At 37.8% G+C, this 20,094-nt stretch overlaps 2 protein-coding genes across 2 annotated transcripts in view; one reads left to right on the forward strand and one right to left on the reverse strand.

Annotated features, from left to right (window-relative positions):
* Window positions 1-20,094, reverse strand: part of FBXL13 (F-box and leucine rich repeat protein 13) — a 221,646-nt gene that overhangs the window by 93,036 nt on the left and 108,516 nt on the right. The window contains exons 10-11 of the mRNA XM_069587823.1: window positions 18,655-18,707; window positions 15,125-15,225 (exon numbers count right to left, since the gene is read on the reverse strand). Coding sequence (XP_069443924.1) covers window positions 15,125-15,225; window positions 18,655-18,707 — 154 coding nt within the window. The remainder of the gene's footprint in view (window positions 1-15,124; window positions 15,226-18,654; window positions 18,708-20,094) is intronic.
* LRRC17 (leucine rich repeat containing 17) overlaps window positions 1-20,094 on the forward strand; it is a 43,665-nt gene that overhangs the window by 5,034 nt on the left and 18,537 nt on the right. The gene's annotated exons all lie outside the window — the stretch shown is intronic.

The raw sequence follows: 20,094 nt of genomic DNA on the forward strand, positions 1-20,094 counted from the left end.
GGGGGTTGTCATTCCTAAGAACTTCTTTGCTCTCCAATTTGGAGAAAGGAATAGTGAGGCAGGCAGCATGACACAATGGAAAATACACAGGGTGTTGGAATCTGACCAAATTGGATTTGAATCCCAGCCCTGACACTTACTGCAACTGCCCCTTAACTGCTCAGAGACTGTTTCCACATTTATTAAGTGGAGATTATAGCATTATCTTTTTTTTCAACCCTGACCAATTGTGGGGCCTCCAGCTTTCCTGAACCTTAGTTTTCTATAACATGAATGTAACGTATCTGCTTTTTCCTCTTAATAAAGATGTGACAATTACATAAGAATGTATATATATCATAGTATTATATTGAGGGTGAGTTTTGATGATTAAAATCAGCAGAGATATGGTAGAACCTTTAAAAATACATATATTATTATTATTGCTACTACTGTCTCGAATAATACATATGAATTATTCTTACAAAGTTTGGCCTTTCTCTTTTCCATTTAATGGTACTTACCTAACAATAGTGGTGCATACTAATTTGAAGAGTTTGAGGGGCCTCATATTCCTTCTGTACCCTATTTCAGTCGTGGTGGCAAAACCATGTGTAGTCTGTTAACCCCAGTGAGATTGATAGTCTGCGGTAGTTTCTGTTCCTCCATCTGTTGCCCATGCATTTGCAGACTGTTCTTCCTAAGCTATTTTTAAGCTCTGTACATCAATCAGTCTTTCTTCAGGTATAATAATGAAACCATTACTTACACAATCATGCATATTCAAATATATTCAAGTCTGATCCAAGTCTATTTTTCAGTTTCTTTGAGTGCATGTGATCCATTAAACAAATACCAAAAATGAGAATTGAACAAGCAGCTTTTAACTTTTTTGTCTGTCACAGATACTTTTGGATCTATAGCCCCTTTGTCAGCATAATGTTTTCAATGTATAAAATAAAATACAATTACAAAGGCAGCCAATTTTATCCAAAGATATTAAAATATTTTTAAAAACCAAATGAGTGAAATAATATATATGCTTCTTTATTAACATGTTAAACAACAACATCTAGTGACAGCTCTATTAACTACAGTGCTTTTGAAGCAGTACTGAGTAACAATGATAATTTTAAATATTTGTAACAACTATAAGAAAATACATGTGATGAGAAAATAATTGTGATTTGTATGAGTGAAAGAGTCCCAGGGACTGCTAATACTACCCTGAACTTTTTAAATCTATATTTCAGTTAGAGCTTAGTGAAAATAGAGATTTTTTTTTCTCCTATCAAAATTTATGGAACCCCTGATTTCCATTCATGATCTTCTTGGAGGATCCACTGACCCCAGGTTTGGCAAAAGAGTCATTTAATTAAACTAAATGATTCTGAGATTAAGTCAAGATCTATCTCTTCAAAGTGGAACCATATGGGAACCATCAGTTTGAAAGTAAAACACAAATCTTGAGTGGCTCTGTTAGCCTTTCTAGGCTTTTATGGTGCCGCAGACTTAGAGCTTTGGGGGATGAGAAAAATATTGGTTGACAGTGAAATCACACTTGGCAAATTTTATGCAATATTGCCACTTTTTATCCTGAATTTTGGCAAAGAAATATGTCTGTTGTATGAGTAAGATCTGGTTCATCATTTTTCCAATCCAGAGATGAATTTATAGTTCTAATTACACTTGAGGCAGTGTTTTAAGACAATGTTTTCTAATTATTTGATAACTTTTTCTTATGTGTGTGGGGAAGGTTCTCTTTGTGATTGATTTTTCTACTGTTACTATAATCTTTAAGACATCACAATTCTTACAGAAACTACAGAGATCGCTGTTTCTTTTTTCTTTGAGTTTTTTATCCATTAAAGAATTGAGGCCCTCTGTGTTAGATCTTCAACACCTGAGGGTAGCTATTACTAGAAGGAATGTAGAATTCTGTATTTAAATTAACATTTCCCTGAAAAATCTCAACACAAGGTCCAGTCTGTAAAAGAGAGTATTTGCATATGGATTCTTTTGAGTTGAGTACTGGACTTAGTCTTGCAGAGGCAGTTTTTTAATAGAATTCGGGCAGAAAATCCAAATGCAGTGACTTGACCTCCTATTTACAGGGTGGACCCTAAGGATTTCCAGTCACAGCCACAGCTTACTCTGTCTACCCCACTCTGATGAACTGTGGTGAGACTATATAACATGAGAGTACTTGTCAATAAGAAGTTGCCAGTTAATGTAAGAGTTGATTCATCTATAGGAAAAATAGACATCATGCTTCTATAGCATATAAGGCTCCGTTAAGAAGCAAAGATCATAATATTAATATCTTTACTCACCACTCTGTGCCCAGAATAGTTGGAAAGAGAGTTGATCAATACATAGTGAAAAAGTGAATGAATGTTGCTACTGGAACTCAGGGAGGAATCACTGTGGAGTTCTGATAGATGGTATGACTTGAGATGTAAAGTCTACAGATTAGCAGAAAGAGGAGAAAGGCATTCTAGCTTGTAGAGAAAGAGAAGCATGTAGCAGTCAACTACCAGAGTTGAGAGTTTCCTTTGGAAAACCTAGGCAGATAAGATTGATCAGATAATGACAAAGAAGAGTAAAGGAAGAGTCTAGACCTTAAGCACGTCAAAGACACTGTAAGACTAAGTTCAGGACAATACGCCTCACAACATAAGGGAAGAGAGACCAAGGGTGAACCATCTGGATGGTGCACCAAATGAGGTATTGAGAATGCCACCTTGACTGTGGCAGTGGAATAAAAGGACAGGGTTTAATTCAGGAAATATTTAAAAGCAAAAAATACTTTGAAATGGGCTTGAGCTATGGGCAGCCCTTGTTTTCAACTTTAGAAAACTGAGCAAGTCCCCAAAGAAGTGAGGAAAAATATTCAGATAAAAAGCTGGCAAATCACTGTTGCCAAGAAAGGCAAACAAATTACATTTTTCTTTGGAAAGAAACACTAAAGGCACCAGAGAGAGAATAAGAACAGCAACAAACAACACTTCTCTAGTTATTTATAGCTGAAAAAATGTTATTACATACCCAAGCATGATTAAAACAATAGAAAGCAGAGCAGAAATAGAGAATCATTATGAAATATATCTTTATTATAGATAAGAAAGTCAGTGTACATTTTTTTCATATGATGAGAAACATCAGTATCACGTAGCATTTATCCTGGATGTTATCTCAATAGCAAGAACTAGAAGTTAAAATCAAAACAAAATTCTCATTTTAGGTCCTATTTTCCTATATGTTGCCCACTAAAGATACAGCTTCATTTGTAAAGTAAACATCCTTAAAAAACTATGCAGAGCTGCACCATTATTTTAAATTTCCTAGAAGAAAAAGTTATCTCAAAGTATGGTTGGAAAAAATGTTTTGAGTTTTAAAAAAAGTGATAATGCTACTCCCAAATCATCTACTTAAGAGTTCAGATTTTCACATATGGATTTATAGATTTTTAAATATGTATCTCTCTCTCCCCTCTCTAGCCACCCCCCGACTCACTTTCTATCTATAGATAGATAAAATACATACATACACATATACACATGTACTATATATATAAACACATTCATACATGCATTCATACATATATTCATTCACATATACACATATATATCTTAATGTAGAATTTCTAAAGAAAACTACTGAGTGATATTCTCTATAGTAGGGCAGAGAATCCTACAGAATTCTTAAAAGGGTCAGAGGCCCTCCACAGTGGTGCTGATGGAGCTGGCTTGCACTAGCCCATGAGAACCAATTGTTAGCATCTCTTCTCAACTGTACATTCAGTGGCATGGTGGTAGCTTAAAACTGAACATGATAAAATTATTTATGTCACAGTTCAGTTCCCTTCAGGTCAGTTGCTCAGTTGTGTCTCACTCTTTGCGACCCCATGAACTGCAGCATGCCAGGCCTCCCTGTCCATCACCAACTCCCGGAGTTCACTCAGACTCACGTCCATCGAGTCCGTGATGCCGTCCAGCCATTTCATCCCCTGTCCTCCCCTTCTCCTCCTGCCCCCAATCCCACCCAGCATCAGGGTCTTTTCCAATGAGTCAACTCTTCTCATGAGGTGGCCAAAGTACTGGAGCTTCAGCTTTAGCATCATTCCTTCCAAAGAGCACCTAGGGCTGATTTCCTTTAGAATGGACTGGTTGGATCTCCTTGTAGTCCAAGGGACTCTCAAGAGTCTTCTCCAACACCACAGTTCAAAAGCATCAATTCTTCGGTGCTCAGCTTTCTTCACAGTCCAATTCTCACATCCATACATGACTCCTTGAAAAGCCATAGCCTTGACTAGACGGACCTTAGTCGGCAAAGTAATGTCTCTGCTTTTGAATATACTATCTAGGTTGGTCATAACTTTCCTTCCAAGGAGTAAGCGTCTTTTAATTTCATGACTGCAGTCACCATCTGCAGTGATTTTGGAGGCGCCAAAAATAAAGTCTGACACTGTTTCCCCATCTATTTCCCATGAAGTGATGGGACCAGATGCCATGATCTTCGTTTTCTGAATGTTGAGCTTTAAGCCAACTTTTTCACTCTCCTCTTTCACTTTCATCAAGAGGCTTTTGAGTTCCTCTTCACTTTCTGCCATAAGGGTGGTGTCATCTGCATATCTGAGGTTATTGATATTTCTCCCAGCAATGTTGATTCCAGCTTGTGATTCTTCCAGCCCAGAGTTTCTCATGATGTACTCTGCATATAAGTTAAATAAGCAGGGTGGCAATATACAGCCTTGATGGACTCCTTTTCCTATTTGGAACCAGTCTGTTGTTCCATGTCCAGTTCTGACTGTTGCTTCCTGGCCTGCATATAGGTTTCTCAAGAGGCAGGTCAGGTGCTCTGATATTCCCATCTCTTTCAGAAGTTCCCACAGTTTATTGTGATCCACGCAGCCAAAGGCTTTGGCATAGTCAATAAAGCAGAAATAGATATTTTTCTGGAACTCTCTTGCTTTTCTGATGATCCAGCGGATGTTGGCAATTTGATCTCTGGTTCCTCTGCCTTTTCTAAAACCAGCTTGAACATCAGGGAGTTCGCGGTTCACGTATTGCTGAAGCCTGGCTTGGAGAATTTTGAGCATTACTTTACTAGATTTGAGATGAGTGCAATTGTGCAGTAGTTTGAGCATTCTTTGGCATTGCCTTTCTTTGGGATTGGAATGAAAACTGACCTTTTCCAGTCCTGTGGCCACTGCTGAGTTTTCCAAATTTGCTGGCATATTGAGTGCAGCACTTTCACCACATCATCTTTCAGGATTTGAAATAGCTCAACTGGAATTCCATCACCTTCACTAACTTGGTTCGTAGTGATGCTTTCTAAGGCCCACTTGACTTCACATTCCAGGATATCTGGCTCTAAGTGAGTGATCACACCATCGTGATTATCTTGGTTGTGGAGATCTTTTTTGTACAGTTCTTCTGTATATTCTTGCCACCTCTTCTTAATATCTTCTGCTTCTGTTAGGTCCATGCCATTTCTGTTTTTTATTGAGCCCATCTTTGCATGAAACCTTCCCTTGGTATCTCTAGTTTTCTTGAAGAGATCTCTAGTCTTTCCCATTCTGTTGTTTTCCCTCTATTTCTTTGCATTGGTTGCTGAGGAAGGCTTTCTTACCTCTTCTTGCTATTCTTTGGAACTCTGCATTCAGATGCTTATATCTTTCCTTTTCTCCTTTGCTTTTCACTTCTCTGCTTTCATAGCTATTTGTAAGACCTCCCCAGACAGCCATTTTGCTTTTTTGCATTTCTTTTCCATGGGGATGGTCTTGATCCCTGTCTCCTGTACAGTGTCACAAACCTCCATCCATAGTTCATCAGGCACTCTATCTATCAGATCTAGTCCCTTAAATCTATTTCTCACTTCCACTGTATAATCATAAGGGATTTGATTTAGGTCATACCTGAATGATCTGGTGGTTTTCCCTACTTTCTTTAATTTAAGTCTGAATTTGGCAATAAGGAGCTCATGATCTGAGCCACAGTCAGCTCCCGGTCTTGTTTTTGCTGACTGCATAGAGCTTCTCCATCTTTGGCTGCAAAGAATATAATCAATCTGATTTCATTGTTGACCATCTGGTGATGTCCATGTATAGAGTCTTCTCTTGTGTTGTTGGAAGAGGGTGTTTGCTATGGCCAGTGCGTTCTCTTGGCAAAACTCTATTAATCTTTGCCCTGCTTCATTCTGTACTCCAAGGCCAAATTTGCCTGTTACTCCAGGTGTTTCTTGACTTCCTACTTTTGCATTCCAGTCCCCTATAATGAAAAGAACATCTTTTAGGGTTTTAGTTCTAAAAGGTCTTCATAGAACCATTCAACTTCATCTTCTTCAGCGTTACTGGTTGGGGCATACACTTGGATTACTGTGATATTGAATGGTTTGCCTTGGAAACGAACAGAGATCATTCTGTCGTTTTTGAGATTGCATCCAAGTACTGCATTTCAGACTCTCTTGTTGACCATGATGGCTACTCCATTTCTTATAAGGGATTCCTGCCTGCAGTAGTAGATATAATGGTCACCTGAGTTAAATTCACCCATTCCAGTCCATTTTAGTTCGCTGATTCCTAGAATGTTGATGTTCACTCTTGCCATCTCCTGTTTGACCACTTTCAATTTGCCTTGATTCATGGACCTAACATTCCAGGTTCCTTTGCAATATTGCTCTTTACAGCATCAGACCTTGCTTCTATCACCAGTCACATCCACAGCTGGGTATTGTTTTTGCTTTGGCTCCATCCCTTCATTCTTTCTGGAGTTATTTCTCCACTGATCTCCAGTAGCATATTGGGCACCTACCGACCTAGGGAGTTCCTCTTTCAGTATCCTATCATTTTGCCTTTTCAATATGTTCATGGGGTTCTCAAGTCAAAAATACTAAAGTGGTTTGCCAGTCCCTTCTCCAGTAGACTACATTCTGTCAGAACTCTCCACCATGACCTGCCCGTCTTGGGTGGCCCCACAGGGCATGGCTTAGTTTCACTGAGTTAGACCAGGCTGTGGTCCATGTGATTAGATTGACTAGTTTTCTGTGATTATGGTTTCAGTGTGTCTGCCCTCTGATGCCCTCTCGCAGAAATCAGTAAATCCTACTAATCAAAACATACGTTGACCCCCTACCTCAGCCAGTTATTAAACATTTACTGGAACACTGCTGTCCTCAGAAAACACTTTGAGAGCTACTGGTACAGAGAATGCAGTATTGTTGAGAAAATAATGATGAGAGATAAGATGATAGCTTTAAAGGACTGGAATAAAATCTGACCTGAAAATGAAAGGGGATTCTTAAGATAAAACATGAACAAATAGGGTTGAAACATTAAAAAAAAAAGCCCATCAGTTAACCCAAATTGAGAGATTGTTTACAAAATAAATAAACAGTATTCTTCAAGTGTCATAAATAAACAGTATTCTTAAGTGTCAAGGTCATGAGATACAAGGAACAACTGTGGACTGGAAAAAACTGGAGAGCACTAAGGGGAAATGACAGCTGAATGTAGTATGGAAGCTTACACTGGATCCTAGAGCAAAAATAAAAGAACATGAGTAGGAAACTTGATGAAATTTGAATAAAGACTTTCAGTAACAGAAAAGTAAAGAGAAAACTATCTCTTTTTTAGCTGAGAATATTAGTTTTAATGTCCAAGAGGTTTAGCTGAGAAAATTAGTTTTAATGTCTGAAATATTTACTATGTCCCAGGAAAAATTAATTAAAAGAACACAAGTTTGGAAAGTGTTTTTAATTTCTCAGAGAAAAGGAATTTCCTGCCAGCATCTTGGCAGGAAAAAAAAAAAAGATTACCAACAAAAGAAGAGAAAAATCAGGCTGGCTTTAGACTTTTCTTTAACTTGAAATAGTGAAGATTATGGAGCAGCATTTGTAGGGTTTTAAGGCTATGGTTTTTCCAGTAGTCACGTATGGATGTGAGAGTTGGACTGTGAAGAAGGCTGAGCGCTGAAGAATTGATGCTTTTGAACTGTGGTGTTGGAGAAGACTCTTCAGAGTCCCGTGGACTGCAAGGAGATCCAACCAGTCCATTCTGAAGGAGATCAGCCCTGGGATTTCTTTGGAAGGAATGATGCTAAAGCTGAAACTCCAGTACTTTGGCCACCTCATGCGAAGAGTTGACTCATTGGAAAAGACTTTGATGCTGGGAGGTTTGAGGGTAGGAGGAGAAGGGGATGACAGAGGGTGAGATGGCTGGATGGCATCACAGACTCGATGGACGTGAATCTGAGTGAACTTCAGGAGTTGGTGATGGACAGGGAGGCCTGGTGTGCTGCAATTCATGGGGTCGCAAAGAGTCCGACACGATTGAGCGACTGAACTGAACTGAACTGAACTGAATGATAAATATGATTACAATATTGAGTACAGACACCAAAAATCAATATTAAAAAGAAAGTTAGATGATAAAAAATCACAGTTAGTATGTATTTACATATAGGTGAGTCAAAGTAGAGGGACATCGAGTTCAAGGGAGAATTAGAATGTATTAGATCTCTTGTCAAACACAGGGGGAGCAAAGTTAGTGTTTCATTGTGACTTTGATAATTAGAGAAATGCATGATAAAGCATGTTTTTAAAAAACATAGAAATAGCCACTAGTTAGAATACACAACAGAATATGCATTTATCTAAATGCATTCAGATTATAGATATAACACATTTTATAACAAAAAGCAGAAAAGATAAGTACAATACAGTAACATAAAAATAAATAAAAAACATAAAGCAAGATGATAAAAATAAGACCATATACTCAGTTTTGACAAGAAATATTAATCTTTTAAACCACTTCTTAAAAAGGCAAAGAGATTGAAATTTTTTTAAATAGAAGTTAGCTATGTGCTACATGTGAAAGATAAACCTAAAATATAGCAACACAAAGGTTAAAAATTATGGGTATACATAAAGTTATTTCGCAAAGCCACAAGCGAAAGAAAACAAAGGTGACTGTGTAAGCAGCATTTTAAAAGAACTTAAGATAAAGAAACATCAACCAGGATAGAAAAATAAAATTTTATGTAAACAAGTGCTACAGTTTATAGATAGATTGTATGTACAAACATGCTACTTATTAATCCTTATGTTAAATAACAAAATTTATGTTATTTACATTAAATAACATAAAAATAAAAACTTCATTATAATAGGCAACTACTATATCACTATGACATTAAGAATTTATACATGCATGTGCATATATACATAGAAATTTTGTTCTCTGAAAGAAACTCTCTTGTTTTAAACATTCATGGATGATTTATTGAAATTGATTATATTAAGTAGTCCACCAAGAAATCTCCATAAATTTCAAAAAGTAGGAATAATTCTGTCCACATTTCTTGACCGCAGTATATGAAACTAGAATTAAAAACAAAATTCTCTTCTAAATAATTATTGGGTCAAAGAGGTAAGCAAATATACAACAGTTTGTTCAGAAAAGGAGAACAATACTTCATCAAATCATACAAGCTTTGCCAAAGTTCTTTAAAAGTAATTTCATACCTCTGCTTTCTTATTTTAGAAGAAAAGAAGTCAATTAAATCATACAAATGAAAAGTTTAAAAAGATACATGTTCATCATATCCAAATCCAAAAGTATTCATTAGAAATATATTGAAAATATGTTTGAAAATATATTTCCTCATTAGAAAATATAATGAGGAATCACATTCAGAAAGGATACCATGCACAATGGCAATTAAAAAGACACCACAAAGACTATCTGTATGAATAAAACAAAATTTTGAAACATGTAAGAGCGTTTGCAAAAAGATATTTTTTTGAAGTATACTATGTTCCTGATGGGCTTCCCTGTTGGCTCCTTGGTAAAGAGTCTGCCTGCCACAGCAGGAGAGGCAGGTTCAATCCCTGGGCCGGAAGATTCCCCTGGAGGAGGAAGTGGCAACCCACTTCAGTATTCTTGCCTGGGAAATCCAAGGGACAGTGGGACCTAGTGGACTCCAGCCCATGGGGTTGCAAAAAGTTGGACACGACTAAACGACTGAACAACAAAATGTTCCTGATAGGGAGACTAAATATTGTAAAAATATGACTTAGTTTCTAATTTATTTTATCTTTCATTATTGGCATACTGGTAAATATCTAACGACTGGCTCTTCAAAAACATGTATGCATATGTATATATGTTTGCTCTAAAATTATACATCTTACTATTTTACATCAACTATTTTACAGATATAAAAGATGAATAGCCCACAAATTACAAATAGTAACATACGCAGTACTGTCTATTACTGATTTCGTATAACCAGTTGATTCTTAAACAATGCTTTCATTCATTGACTTTTGCCAAACTCATAATATAGGTGGTACTTTTGTCTTCTCCTGTGTGTACTCAAAGGAAAAATAAAATTGGTCAGTCTGCTATATTTATTTTTACCAAAAAATAGAAGTAAAATTTGAAAAATTGAGGAATGAGTATAATTCCAATACGAGTATATTTATTTATTTTAATGGGTAAGACAAAAGTGAAGAAAAATGTGTGTCCAGATTTCACTCAGTCATCAATGATGTGACTTCTTTGCTCAATCGGATAACAGTTTTCAAGTACTGAAAAGATACTTGCTACACTTTTTTGTGCTATTCACAATGTTGCAGCTACAAATATGACATGCCTTTTTGCAGTATTTTTTGTGGAAGTATAGTTGACTTACTGTGACTTACTGTGTTAATTTCTGCTATACAGTAAAGTGATTCAGTTATACATATATTTCCATACATTCTTTTTAATATTCTTTTCCATTATGATTTGTCATTGGATTTGAATATAGTTCTCTGTGCTACACAGTAGGACCTTGCTGTTTATCGACTGTACGTATAAACACTTGACTTCTGCTAACCCCAACCTTTCACTCCATTCCTCCCCCTAACTCCCTCCTTCTTGGCAAGCACGTCTGTTCTATGTCCATGATTCTGTTTCTGTTTCATAAGTAAGTTCGTTGGTGTCATATTTTAGATTCCACACATACATGATATCATATGGTATTTGCTTTTCTCTTTCTGACTTACTTCATTTAGTATGACAATTTCTAGCTCATCCATGTTGCTGCAAATGGCATTATTTCATTCTTTTTTATGATTTTCTATCATGTATGTATCTACCATATCTTCATCCCTTCTTCTGTCAACAGACATTCCAGTTGTTTCCATTGTCTTGGCTATTGTGAATAGTGCTGCTATGAATATAGGGATACATACATCATTTTGAATTATAGTTTTGTCTGAATATATGCCCAGGAATGGATCGTATGGTAATTCTATTTTTAGTTTTCTGAGGAACCCCCGTATTTTTTCCCACGGTGGCTGCACCAACTTGTATTCTCACCAAGAGTGTAAGAGAATACCTTTTTCTCCACACCCTATCCAGCATTTGTTATTTGTAGACTTTTTAATGATGGCCATTCTGACACATGTGAGTGAGGTGGCACCTCACTGTCATTTTGATTTGCATTTGTCTAATAATTAGCAATGTTGAGCAGCTTTTCTTGTGCCTATTTGCCATTTGTATCTCTTCCTTAGAGAAATGTCTATTTAGGTCTTCTGCCAATTTTTCAGTTGGGTTCTTTGATTTTTTGTTGTTGAGTTGAGCTGTCTGTATATTTTGGAAACTAGGCCCTGTCAGTGGCATCATTTGCAAATCTTTTCTCCCATTCTATAGTTTGTAGACATGACGCACTTTTAATCACCTATATTGTTTTCTCCAGTCTAAACAATCAACAGAAAAATAAACTAGGCCCTAATTTTGTATTATTTGCCATTTTCCTTGCCATTTTGGCTGATTTCAAGCTATTAATGAGAGATCACTGATAATGCAGTTGGGAAGAGATGCACAGAGCACACTATTTTATAGTATTTTCACCATACAAAATCAATAGACATAAATCACTTCAAGAACATAGATAATAGTAATGTGTACAAAAACATTAGAAGGTGATGAGTTTTTAGTAAAGTGAAAGTGAAGTTGCTCAGTCGTGTCCGACTCTTTGCGACCCCATGGACTGCAGCCTTCCTGGCTCCTCTGTCCATGGGATTTTCCAGGCAATAGTACTGGAGTGGATTGCCATTTCCTTCTCCAGGGGATCTTCCCGACCCAGGAATTGAGCCCGGGTCTCCCGCATTGCAGGCAGACGCTTTACCAAGGAGCCACCAGGGAAGCCTCTAGATATATAAGGAGATATCATGCATCAATTGAGAAAAGTTTTATTCAGTATATGATGCTGCAATAATTGGCTAGTTGTTTAACAACTCTTTTTTTTTTAATCACTGAAGTATAGTTAATTTATAATGTTGTGTTAAATCCCAGTGTACGGCAAAGTGATTCAGCGATACATACATGTATACATATATATATATACACACACGCATATGTATATAATATATTCTTTTTCAGATTTTTTCCATTATAGGTTATTATAAGATATTGAATATAGTTCCCTGTGCTATACAGTAGGTCCTTGTTGTTTATCTATTTTATATACAGTAGTATGTATATGCTAATCCCATACTCTTAATTTCTCTCTCCCCCTCCCCTGCTCCGCCCTGCTATCCCCAGGAGTTTGACAATTCTTGATGTGAAAAATAAATATTCTGAGCTCATGGACTGCACATGAACACACTTTGGGCCACATGGGTTGAGCCTGTTAGATTGTTGTTTCATTTATCTACAGAATAAATTCTAGCTTGATTATAAATTTTAAAACAAATCATAGAAGAAAAAAATGTGTATCAAATGCCTGGAAGGAGGAAAACTCTCTATTTTTAAAAGACTCACAAGAAATTTCAAAGGAAAAATTTGATAGATTTGACCAAATAGAACGTGGCAAGTCAATTACTGAGATAAACAAATATGTCACCACCCTTTTCCTAGGCTTGCACATTTCCAGAAAATGGTTGAAGAGGAAAAATAAGGAAGAGTACCACCTAGAATTTTCTGTTTAAGCATCCCTAAAAAGGTCAGTTTTCATTCCAATCCCAAAGAAAGGCAATGCCAAAGAATGCTCAAACTACCACACAATTGCACTCATCTCACGTGCTAGTAAAGTAATGCTCAAAATTCTCCAAGCCAGGCTTCAGCAATACGTGAACCGTGAACTTCCTGATGTTCAAGCTGGTTTTAGAAAAGGCAGAGGAACCAGAGATCAAATTGCCAACATCAGCTGGATCATCAAAAAAGCAAGAGAGTTCCAGAAAAACATCTATTTCTGCTTTATTGACTATGCCAAAGCCTTTGGCTGTCTGGATCACAATAAACTGTGGGAAATTCTGAAAGAGATGGGAATACCAGACCACCTGACCTGCCTCTTGAGAAATCTGTATGCAGGTCAGGAAGCAACAGTTAGAACTGGACATGGAACAACAGACTGGTTCCAAATAGGAAAAGGAGTCCATCAAGGCTGTATATTGTCACCCTGCTTATTTAACTTATATGCAGAGTACATCATGAGAAATGCTGGGCTGGAAGAAACACAAGCTGGAATCAAGATTGCTGGGAGAAATATCAGTAACCTCAGATATGCAGATGACACCACCCTTATGGCAGAAAGTGAAGAGGAGCTAAAAAGCTTCTCAATGAAAGTGAAAGTGGAGAGTGAAAAAGTTGGCTTAAAGCTCAACATTCAGAAAACGAAGATCATGGCATCTGGTCCCATCGCTTCATGGGAAATAGATGTGCAAACAGTGGAAACAGTGTCAGACTTTATTTTGGGGGGCTCCAAAATCACTGCAGATGGTGACTGCGGCCATGAAATTAAAAGACGCTTACTCCTTGGAAGAAAAATTATGACCAACCTAGATAGCATATTGAAAAGCAGAAACATTACTTTGCCAACTAAGGTCCGTCTAGTCAAGGCTATGGTTTTTCCAGTGGTCATGTATGGATGTGAGAGTTGGACTGTGAAGAAGGCTGAGCACCGAAGAATTGATGATTTTGAACTGTGGTGTTGGAGAAGACTCTTGAGAGTCCCTTGGACTGCAAGGAGACCCAACCAGTCCATTCTGAAGGAGATCAACCCTGGGATTTCTTTGGAAGGAATGATGCTAAAGCTGAAGCTCCAGTACTTTGGCCACCTCATGCGAAGAGCTGACTCATTGGAAAAGACTCTGATGCTAGGAGGGATTGGGGGCAGGAGGAGAAGGTGATGACGGAGGATGAGATGGCTGGATGGCATCACTGACTCGATGGATGTGAATCTGAGTGAACTCTGGAAGATGGTGATGGACAGGGAGGCCTGGCGTGCTGTGATTCATGGGGTCGCAAAGGGTCGGACACGACTGAGCGACTGAACTGAACTGAAGTGAAATGCCTCATTGTCATTTTTAAAAAGATCTAAAAATAGTTACATTCTCAAAAATTATTCACTCCTTCATAGGAGTTTGAAAAATGTTTTGAATCTCTCCCAATATGAGTATATATGCTTTCCTAATTAGTTTTTCCTTGGTGAAAATGAGGAATAATTGAATGATGTAAATTTTGGATAAAGTTGAATATCCTGTCAACTCTTAGTAATGTATTCTTCCATGCCTTCTCCTCCAAAGAAGTGCTAGCTTGTCAACAGTCCATAGGTCAAAAAAACCAGCAAATATTAGATTTCCTGGAGGTGATGCGGGGGCCCTAGCAGGTAACCAGAACACGGCAGTAGGGAACCTGGCACTGCAGAGTTCAGTCTGAGGAAGCAGGATATTGGCTTTCTGTTGTAGAGAAGTCTGAACACTGGACTAGAATTGAGGGGCCAGGCTTCAAAGTCCAAGAATGAGGACCATCAGAAGGAGACAGGCAGAGCTTAACTCAAGCTACTGGGCAAACTGCTACAAGAGTGACACCAAACCAGCAGTCAAAGCAAAGGATCAGTTAATTATAACTGATAATTTCAGTGGATGCCCACTGAAGTGGGTATTCATCTCAATGGATACCCCCCAAGAAGGGAGAGCAGCAGCACTTGAAGGCAGTGGAACTTGAAAGCAGTCTCCTGTTACCAGGATAGGGGTGCCACAGGCGGGGGGTGTTAGTGAAAGGAGCACTGCCTTCGGGTGATACTACAGCAAATCAGGGCCCAAAGGAGCATAACTATTTTCAGGGTGATACAGGTAACACAAGCATTACCTTGGCAGGAGTCTCATTGTCCTGTTGGTGATAACTGTGTTAGATAGATTGAGATACAGAACGCCAGGGCAGCTCTCAGAGATGTATCTCATTGATTCATCCTGCATAACAGTAGAGGGAAGAATCTTATTAAAGTCTAACAGGCTTTGCTATTTCCCCATTATCATCTCTCTCCCTGCTCCCCAAAAAGTATATGACAGACTTGATCTCTTCATACGCTTTATTAGTTATAAATCAAATTAAGTAGAAGATTGCTTTGCTTGCAACTTCATTACTCCCTCCGCTTCCTTTTCTTTGGGCTTCCCTGGTGGCTCAGACAGTAAAGCATCTGCCTGTAATGCGGGAGACCTGGGTTCTATCCCTGGGTCGGGAAGATCTCCTGGAGAAGGAAGTGGCAACCCACTCCAGTACTCTAGCCTGGAAAATTCCATGGATGGAGGAATCTGGTAGGCTACAGTCCATGGGGTCATAAATAATCAGATGCGACTGAGCAACTTCACTGTTCCCTTTCTTTGGAAATAAAGTCCCATTCCATCACAATGACGCTTTATTAAAATTTGAACCCTTGCCATTTCAACACCATGACAGAAAATTGGAGCTTGTGGCAAAGTGTCAAACAGTCTTGACTCTTTAGATACATAAAAATGATTGAAAAGGGATCCATTTTTAAACTTATTAAAATCATTCTGAAAGACGGGAGTAGTAAACTCTTTCAACTGGACTTCATTGAAAAATGAGTCCATATTCATACACGGATATATATATATATATATATATATATATATATATAGAGAGAGAGAGAGATGTTTGTGTGTGGTGAAGTTTCTGCGGTTCTGTTACTGAATATTTAAAACAGTTGAACAGATTTTCACCAAACTTATGATGAGTTTGAGATGGCCTGAATTAGAGGCTGCATACATGTCGGACATGAAATTTAGTGTCGGGGAAACTGTGCAGGAGAATCTTAAAGATTCAGTCAGCCCTCCTCCAGAGAGCTGAAAACCAGAACAAGAGAATAGTGTGACTGTGACGTGAAAGAAAAAGAATGATTTCAATCATGAACCCTAAACTCACGTTTACAAGACAGATGAATTGCAAGCTTGGATTGCAATGCTGCTGCTTCTTGTGTGGGTAACTTGGTAAAATGTTCTAGAATGAGTAGCAGCAGGTTTGTGTTTATTTAATGATGGTGGATGAGTCTCCAGGAATACTGAAGAGGTCTGCTAGTTTTAAATATCTGTGGTACATTGTCCTAGAAATAGGCCATTACAGGAAGAGGTAAACTGTCACTAGGCTAGCTGATGTGGTTTGGGGAGGGATTCTGCATGGTCAGTATGGCTGCCCCCAACAGCACAAAGGATGGCAAATGTTTAGTTTCAGCAGGACCATCGGTGCTTAATATTCTATTCCTAGCTACTTCTTGGAATCATGAATATTAAAATAACAAAATCCTACAGGTCAAAGCATCTTCCACATGGGATAAGAATTGGTTGATTTAAGATGCAAACCATACCTTAAAGAGAACACAAGGGTTGTTTTTAAGGTGTGAAACTGTAGTTCTGCTGTAGAAAAGATTCTGTGTGTCAATAACGCCTGAGAACAAGTACAGGGCTTTGAATAAACACTGTACTCTTGCCATTGCATTTAAGATGCCAGCGAGGTTTCTAGACATTCCGTCACAGAAATGTAGGATTTGGATATACATGCATACATTTAAAAAAGTAAACAGTACACTTTTCCCCAACAGGAGGGGAGAGAACAAGTATAATGTGTGGCATTATAGTTTAATACAAAGAATCTATCTTCAAAAATATTCATGGTTCAACTATCGAAGTGACTATGTGCCTGTTGGAAGATTCCGGCAAAAATGCAGATCAAGTGGGACATGGAGGAGGAGAGAAAGCTGGTTTACACCCTTAGAGAAGTAGCCACACAGATGTAACTGTGGGAACCAGCAAGAGGAAGATGTTGTAGGCTTTCTGTAACATGGAATAATCCGATGTTCCTTTGAGATGAGGAAACAAACCATTCTCTTCATTTTCCTGTCTGAAGGAAATTCAAACTAACTTTGTTTCAACATTTAAAAGAACAAAAGAACTCAAGTTGCAATCCCCAAATACTTGAGCACATAAATGCAAAAACTGTTTCTGTGTTTAACACTGCAAGATGGTCTGTGGAATTTGTCCACAATGCACTCAAATCTTTCTGGATGTAATATATTCATAAGGCAAGCTTCTTAAAAATCAAACCTTTTTGAATAAATGTTACTCAACTCCTTAAATGTAAGCCTGTCTTTTAGTCTTTGTCTCAAAAGGAAAGACAATAGTAAAATGTAGCTGGATAAAATTATCAGCCCTGTATATTATTGGACTAAAACTGGAAAAAAGACTTTGATGTTCACAAATTCAACACAGATGACATTGTTCTGACTTTCCTATTAGGAAGCCAAATTTACAGAATATGCTGTTTTTTTTTCAAGCAAGAACTAAAGCTCCCTGAGGGTAAGAATTGGAACCTAATTCATCTTAAATTCCCTATAACACCTCTATTTTATAACATATAAGTTCCCTATATATAATATATCTTTAACACAGTAGGTACTAAAAATATGCACATAAAGAATGAAATAGAGTAGAAATCTGAAAGAAGAAACTGTAATGATGAGGCTGGGTAGATAGCAAGAAGGAGCCGGTTCATGAAGTCTTTTCACGTATGCCAAGGTGCATGGACTTCAATCTGGAACTGGTGACCTATGAGGAGCATGAAGCAATGAGGCTGTTCATTCTGTTCCTCCCATCTCCAAGTGAAGAGCACAGCCTGTGCAAAGGCAGAACAGCAAGAGGAGCTTGGTGCACGCAGCAAAGGAAACAAAGCAGGGTGTGTCTGCTGCAACTTAGTGTGCAGCAGGACTTAGAAGATGAGACTGGAGAGCCTGGCAGAGGCAAGATCACCGAGGGTCTCCAGAGTACAGTAATTTTAAAGAGCTGACTTTATCCCATAGTGTGGATGACAGGCGTTTGTATAAATGGTGGAAGGTAGTAGTGAAATGGTCAGATCTGCCTTTTAGAAGGAATAGATATCTGTGGTCACGCAGTGGAAGACAGATTGAAAGCAGAGGAAGCCTGGAGGCAGGGACCAGGAAGGAGCTGACTAGGGTTATGTGTTCGTTTCCATCCTCTAGGGCACCACAGTTGACAGCCGGGAAGACTGATAGATTGACCCTGTTGTCTCTGCTGGAGCCCATTTTTTTCTGTCTCACACACACATCACCTTAAACATAAATATAGCTCATTTTTGTGTTATTGTTGAATGGTTTTCACTTTTCAGAGATTCCAACCTTGGGCATACCTATAGGATAAATAATAGCATTATATAAATTGGATAACATTTCTTGTCAATGTTTGCTTTCTCCATATTTAATATAAATGAGCACACCGACGTGTTTTGGCAGAACCTCTGTGTTATTAGTACTCTAGTGGAGCAAGTCTGAATCCATATAAACAACAGTAAAATAAGCTTCTTATACTCACTGTGAGCGATGGACAGTCAGAGACATTCAGCTCTTGCAGGTTCTTACAGAAACCTAAATCAAACAAGTTACATATTACTAAAAAACATATTACAAATATTTAAACTTAAAGTTTTTCCACCCTGCATTCAATGCTGTGTATTCATTAGAAAGCAAACCAAAACCCCTGGTAAGTAACTTGCTCTAAGTATATGGTTTCCTTTCCTAGAAAAATGATTTCTTTGGGCATTAAAATTAAAATATACTTATTATTATTTGAGGATTACAAAAGGAAAGGGGATAAGAGAAAAATACTACTTTGTGGGGGAAAACTGTATATACTTAGAGCTTTTCAGCTTCAAAGCTTTTGAAAAAAACTCATTTGGTTTTTTTGTGGTGTGACATTTTTGTTAATTTGGGAGGTTGTGTTTCCTTTTAACATTATGAAATTTTTCAAACATAGAAAGTTGAGAGAATTGATGGATTGTACAATGAATATAACCATCACCCATATTCTACAATTCATATTTTACTATATTTGCTTGATCACATACCCACCTGTACATCCTCTCTGTCCCTCAATTCATCTTAATTTCTTATGCATTTTAAAGTAAGTTGCAGACATCGGGACATTTCCCCCCAGCAAATACTTTAGCGTGAATGTCATGAATAATTCAGCAAGCACAGTAATTGACAGAATGTTTATATTTTAGGTTAGATAGCCATAAAGTTTACAAAGAATTTTAGATTGATATGTGGAGAGTCAGAAAGGCCAAGTGCCTGTGAGTTCTGGGACCAGAGACACCTGCCCAGCTTGTGATCTAGAAGGGAAATCAAGACGTGTGCAAAGAGCTAGACAGCAAAGTGTTACACAATCAGCTCTCTGGGTCTAGACTGGCATGAGTAAGACTCCAAATCTGAGACAGAAGAGAAACAGTGAGGGAACACAAAACAGTGAATGGGAGGAATGCTTGGGGCAAAGAGGGGAGAAGGCATTCTAAATGGAGGAGACCCCTACAATCAGGAAAACTCCAGGCAAGGGGGTGATCCTGGCATTCACACTGAGACAATGAATAGAAAACACATCTGTTGCTCATAACCTCAGAGCCCCATGATAATAACAACAGAAATGTTATTAATTACAAATCCATTTTGAACATTTCTTCCTCCTTACAACTATGTCCTAAGTAATAAGTGCAAACCAGAACCAATTTTAGAATTTTTAAAATGAAAAAAATTGTTTAAAATGTGCAGATTTTGGAAGTCATCAGTAATACTGAAGGGAACAATAGATTCCAAAAAAATAACTAAATTTATGAGGTTGTTTATATTTTAAATAGCAGTTACTTGAATTCATGCAATTCAACAAACATTTAACAAGAACCTGCTATGTACTAGAAACCCTGCAGGTGCTGGAAATAACAGCAGTGAACAAAATAGAGAAAAATTCCTGTCCTTAGGA

This window comes from Ovis canadensis, chromosome 4 (assembly GCF_042477335.2).
Source record: "Ovis canadensis isolate MfBH-ARS-UI-01 breed Bighorn chromosome 4, ARS-UI_OviCan_v2, whole genome shotgun sequence".
Taxonomy (NCBI): domain Eukaryota; kingdom Metazoa; phylum Chordata; class Mammalia; order Artiodactyla; family Bovidae; genus Ovis; species Ovis canadensis.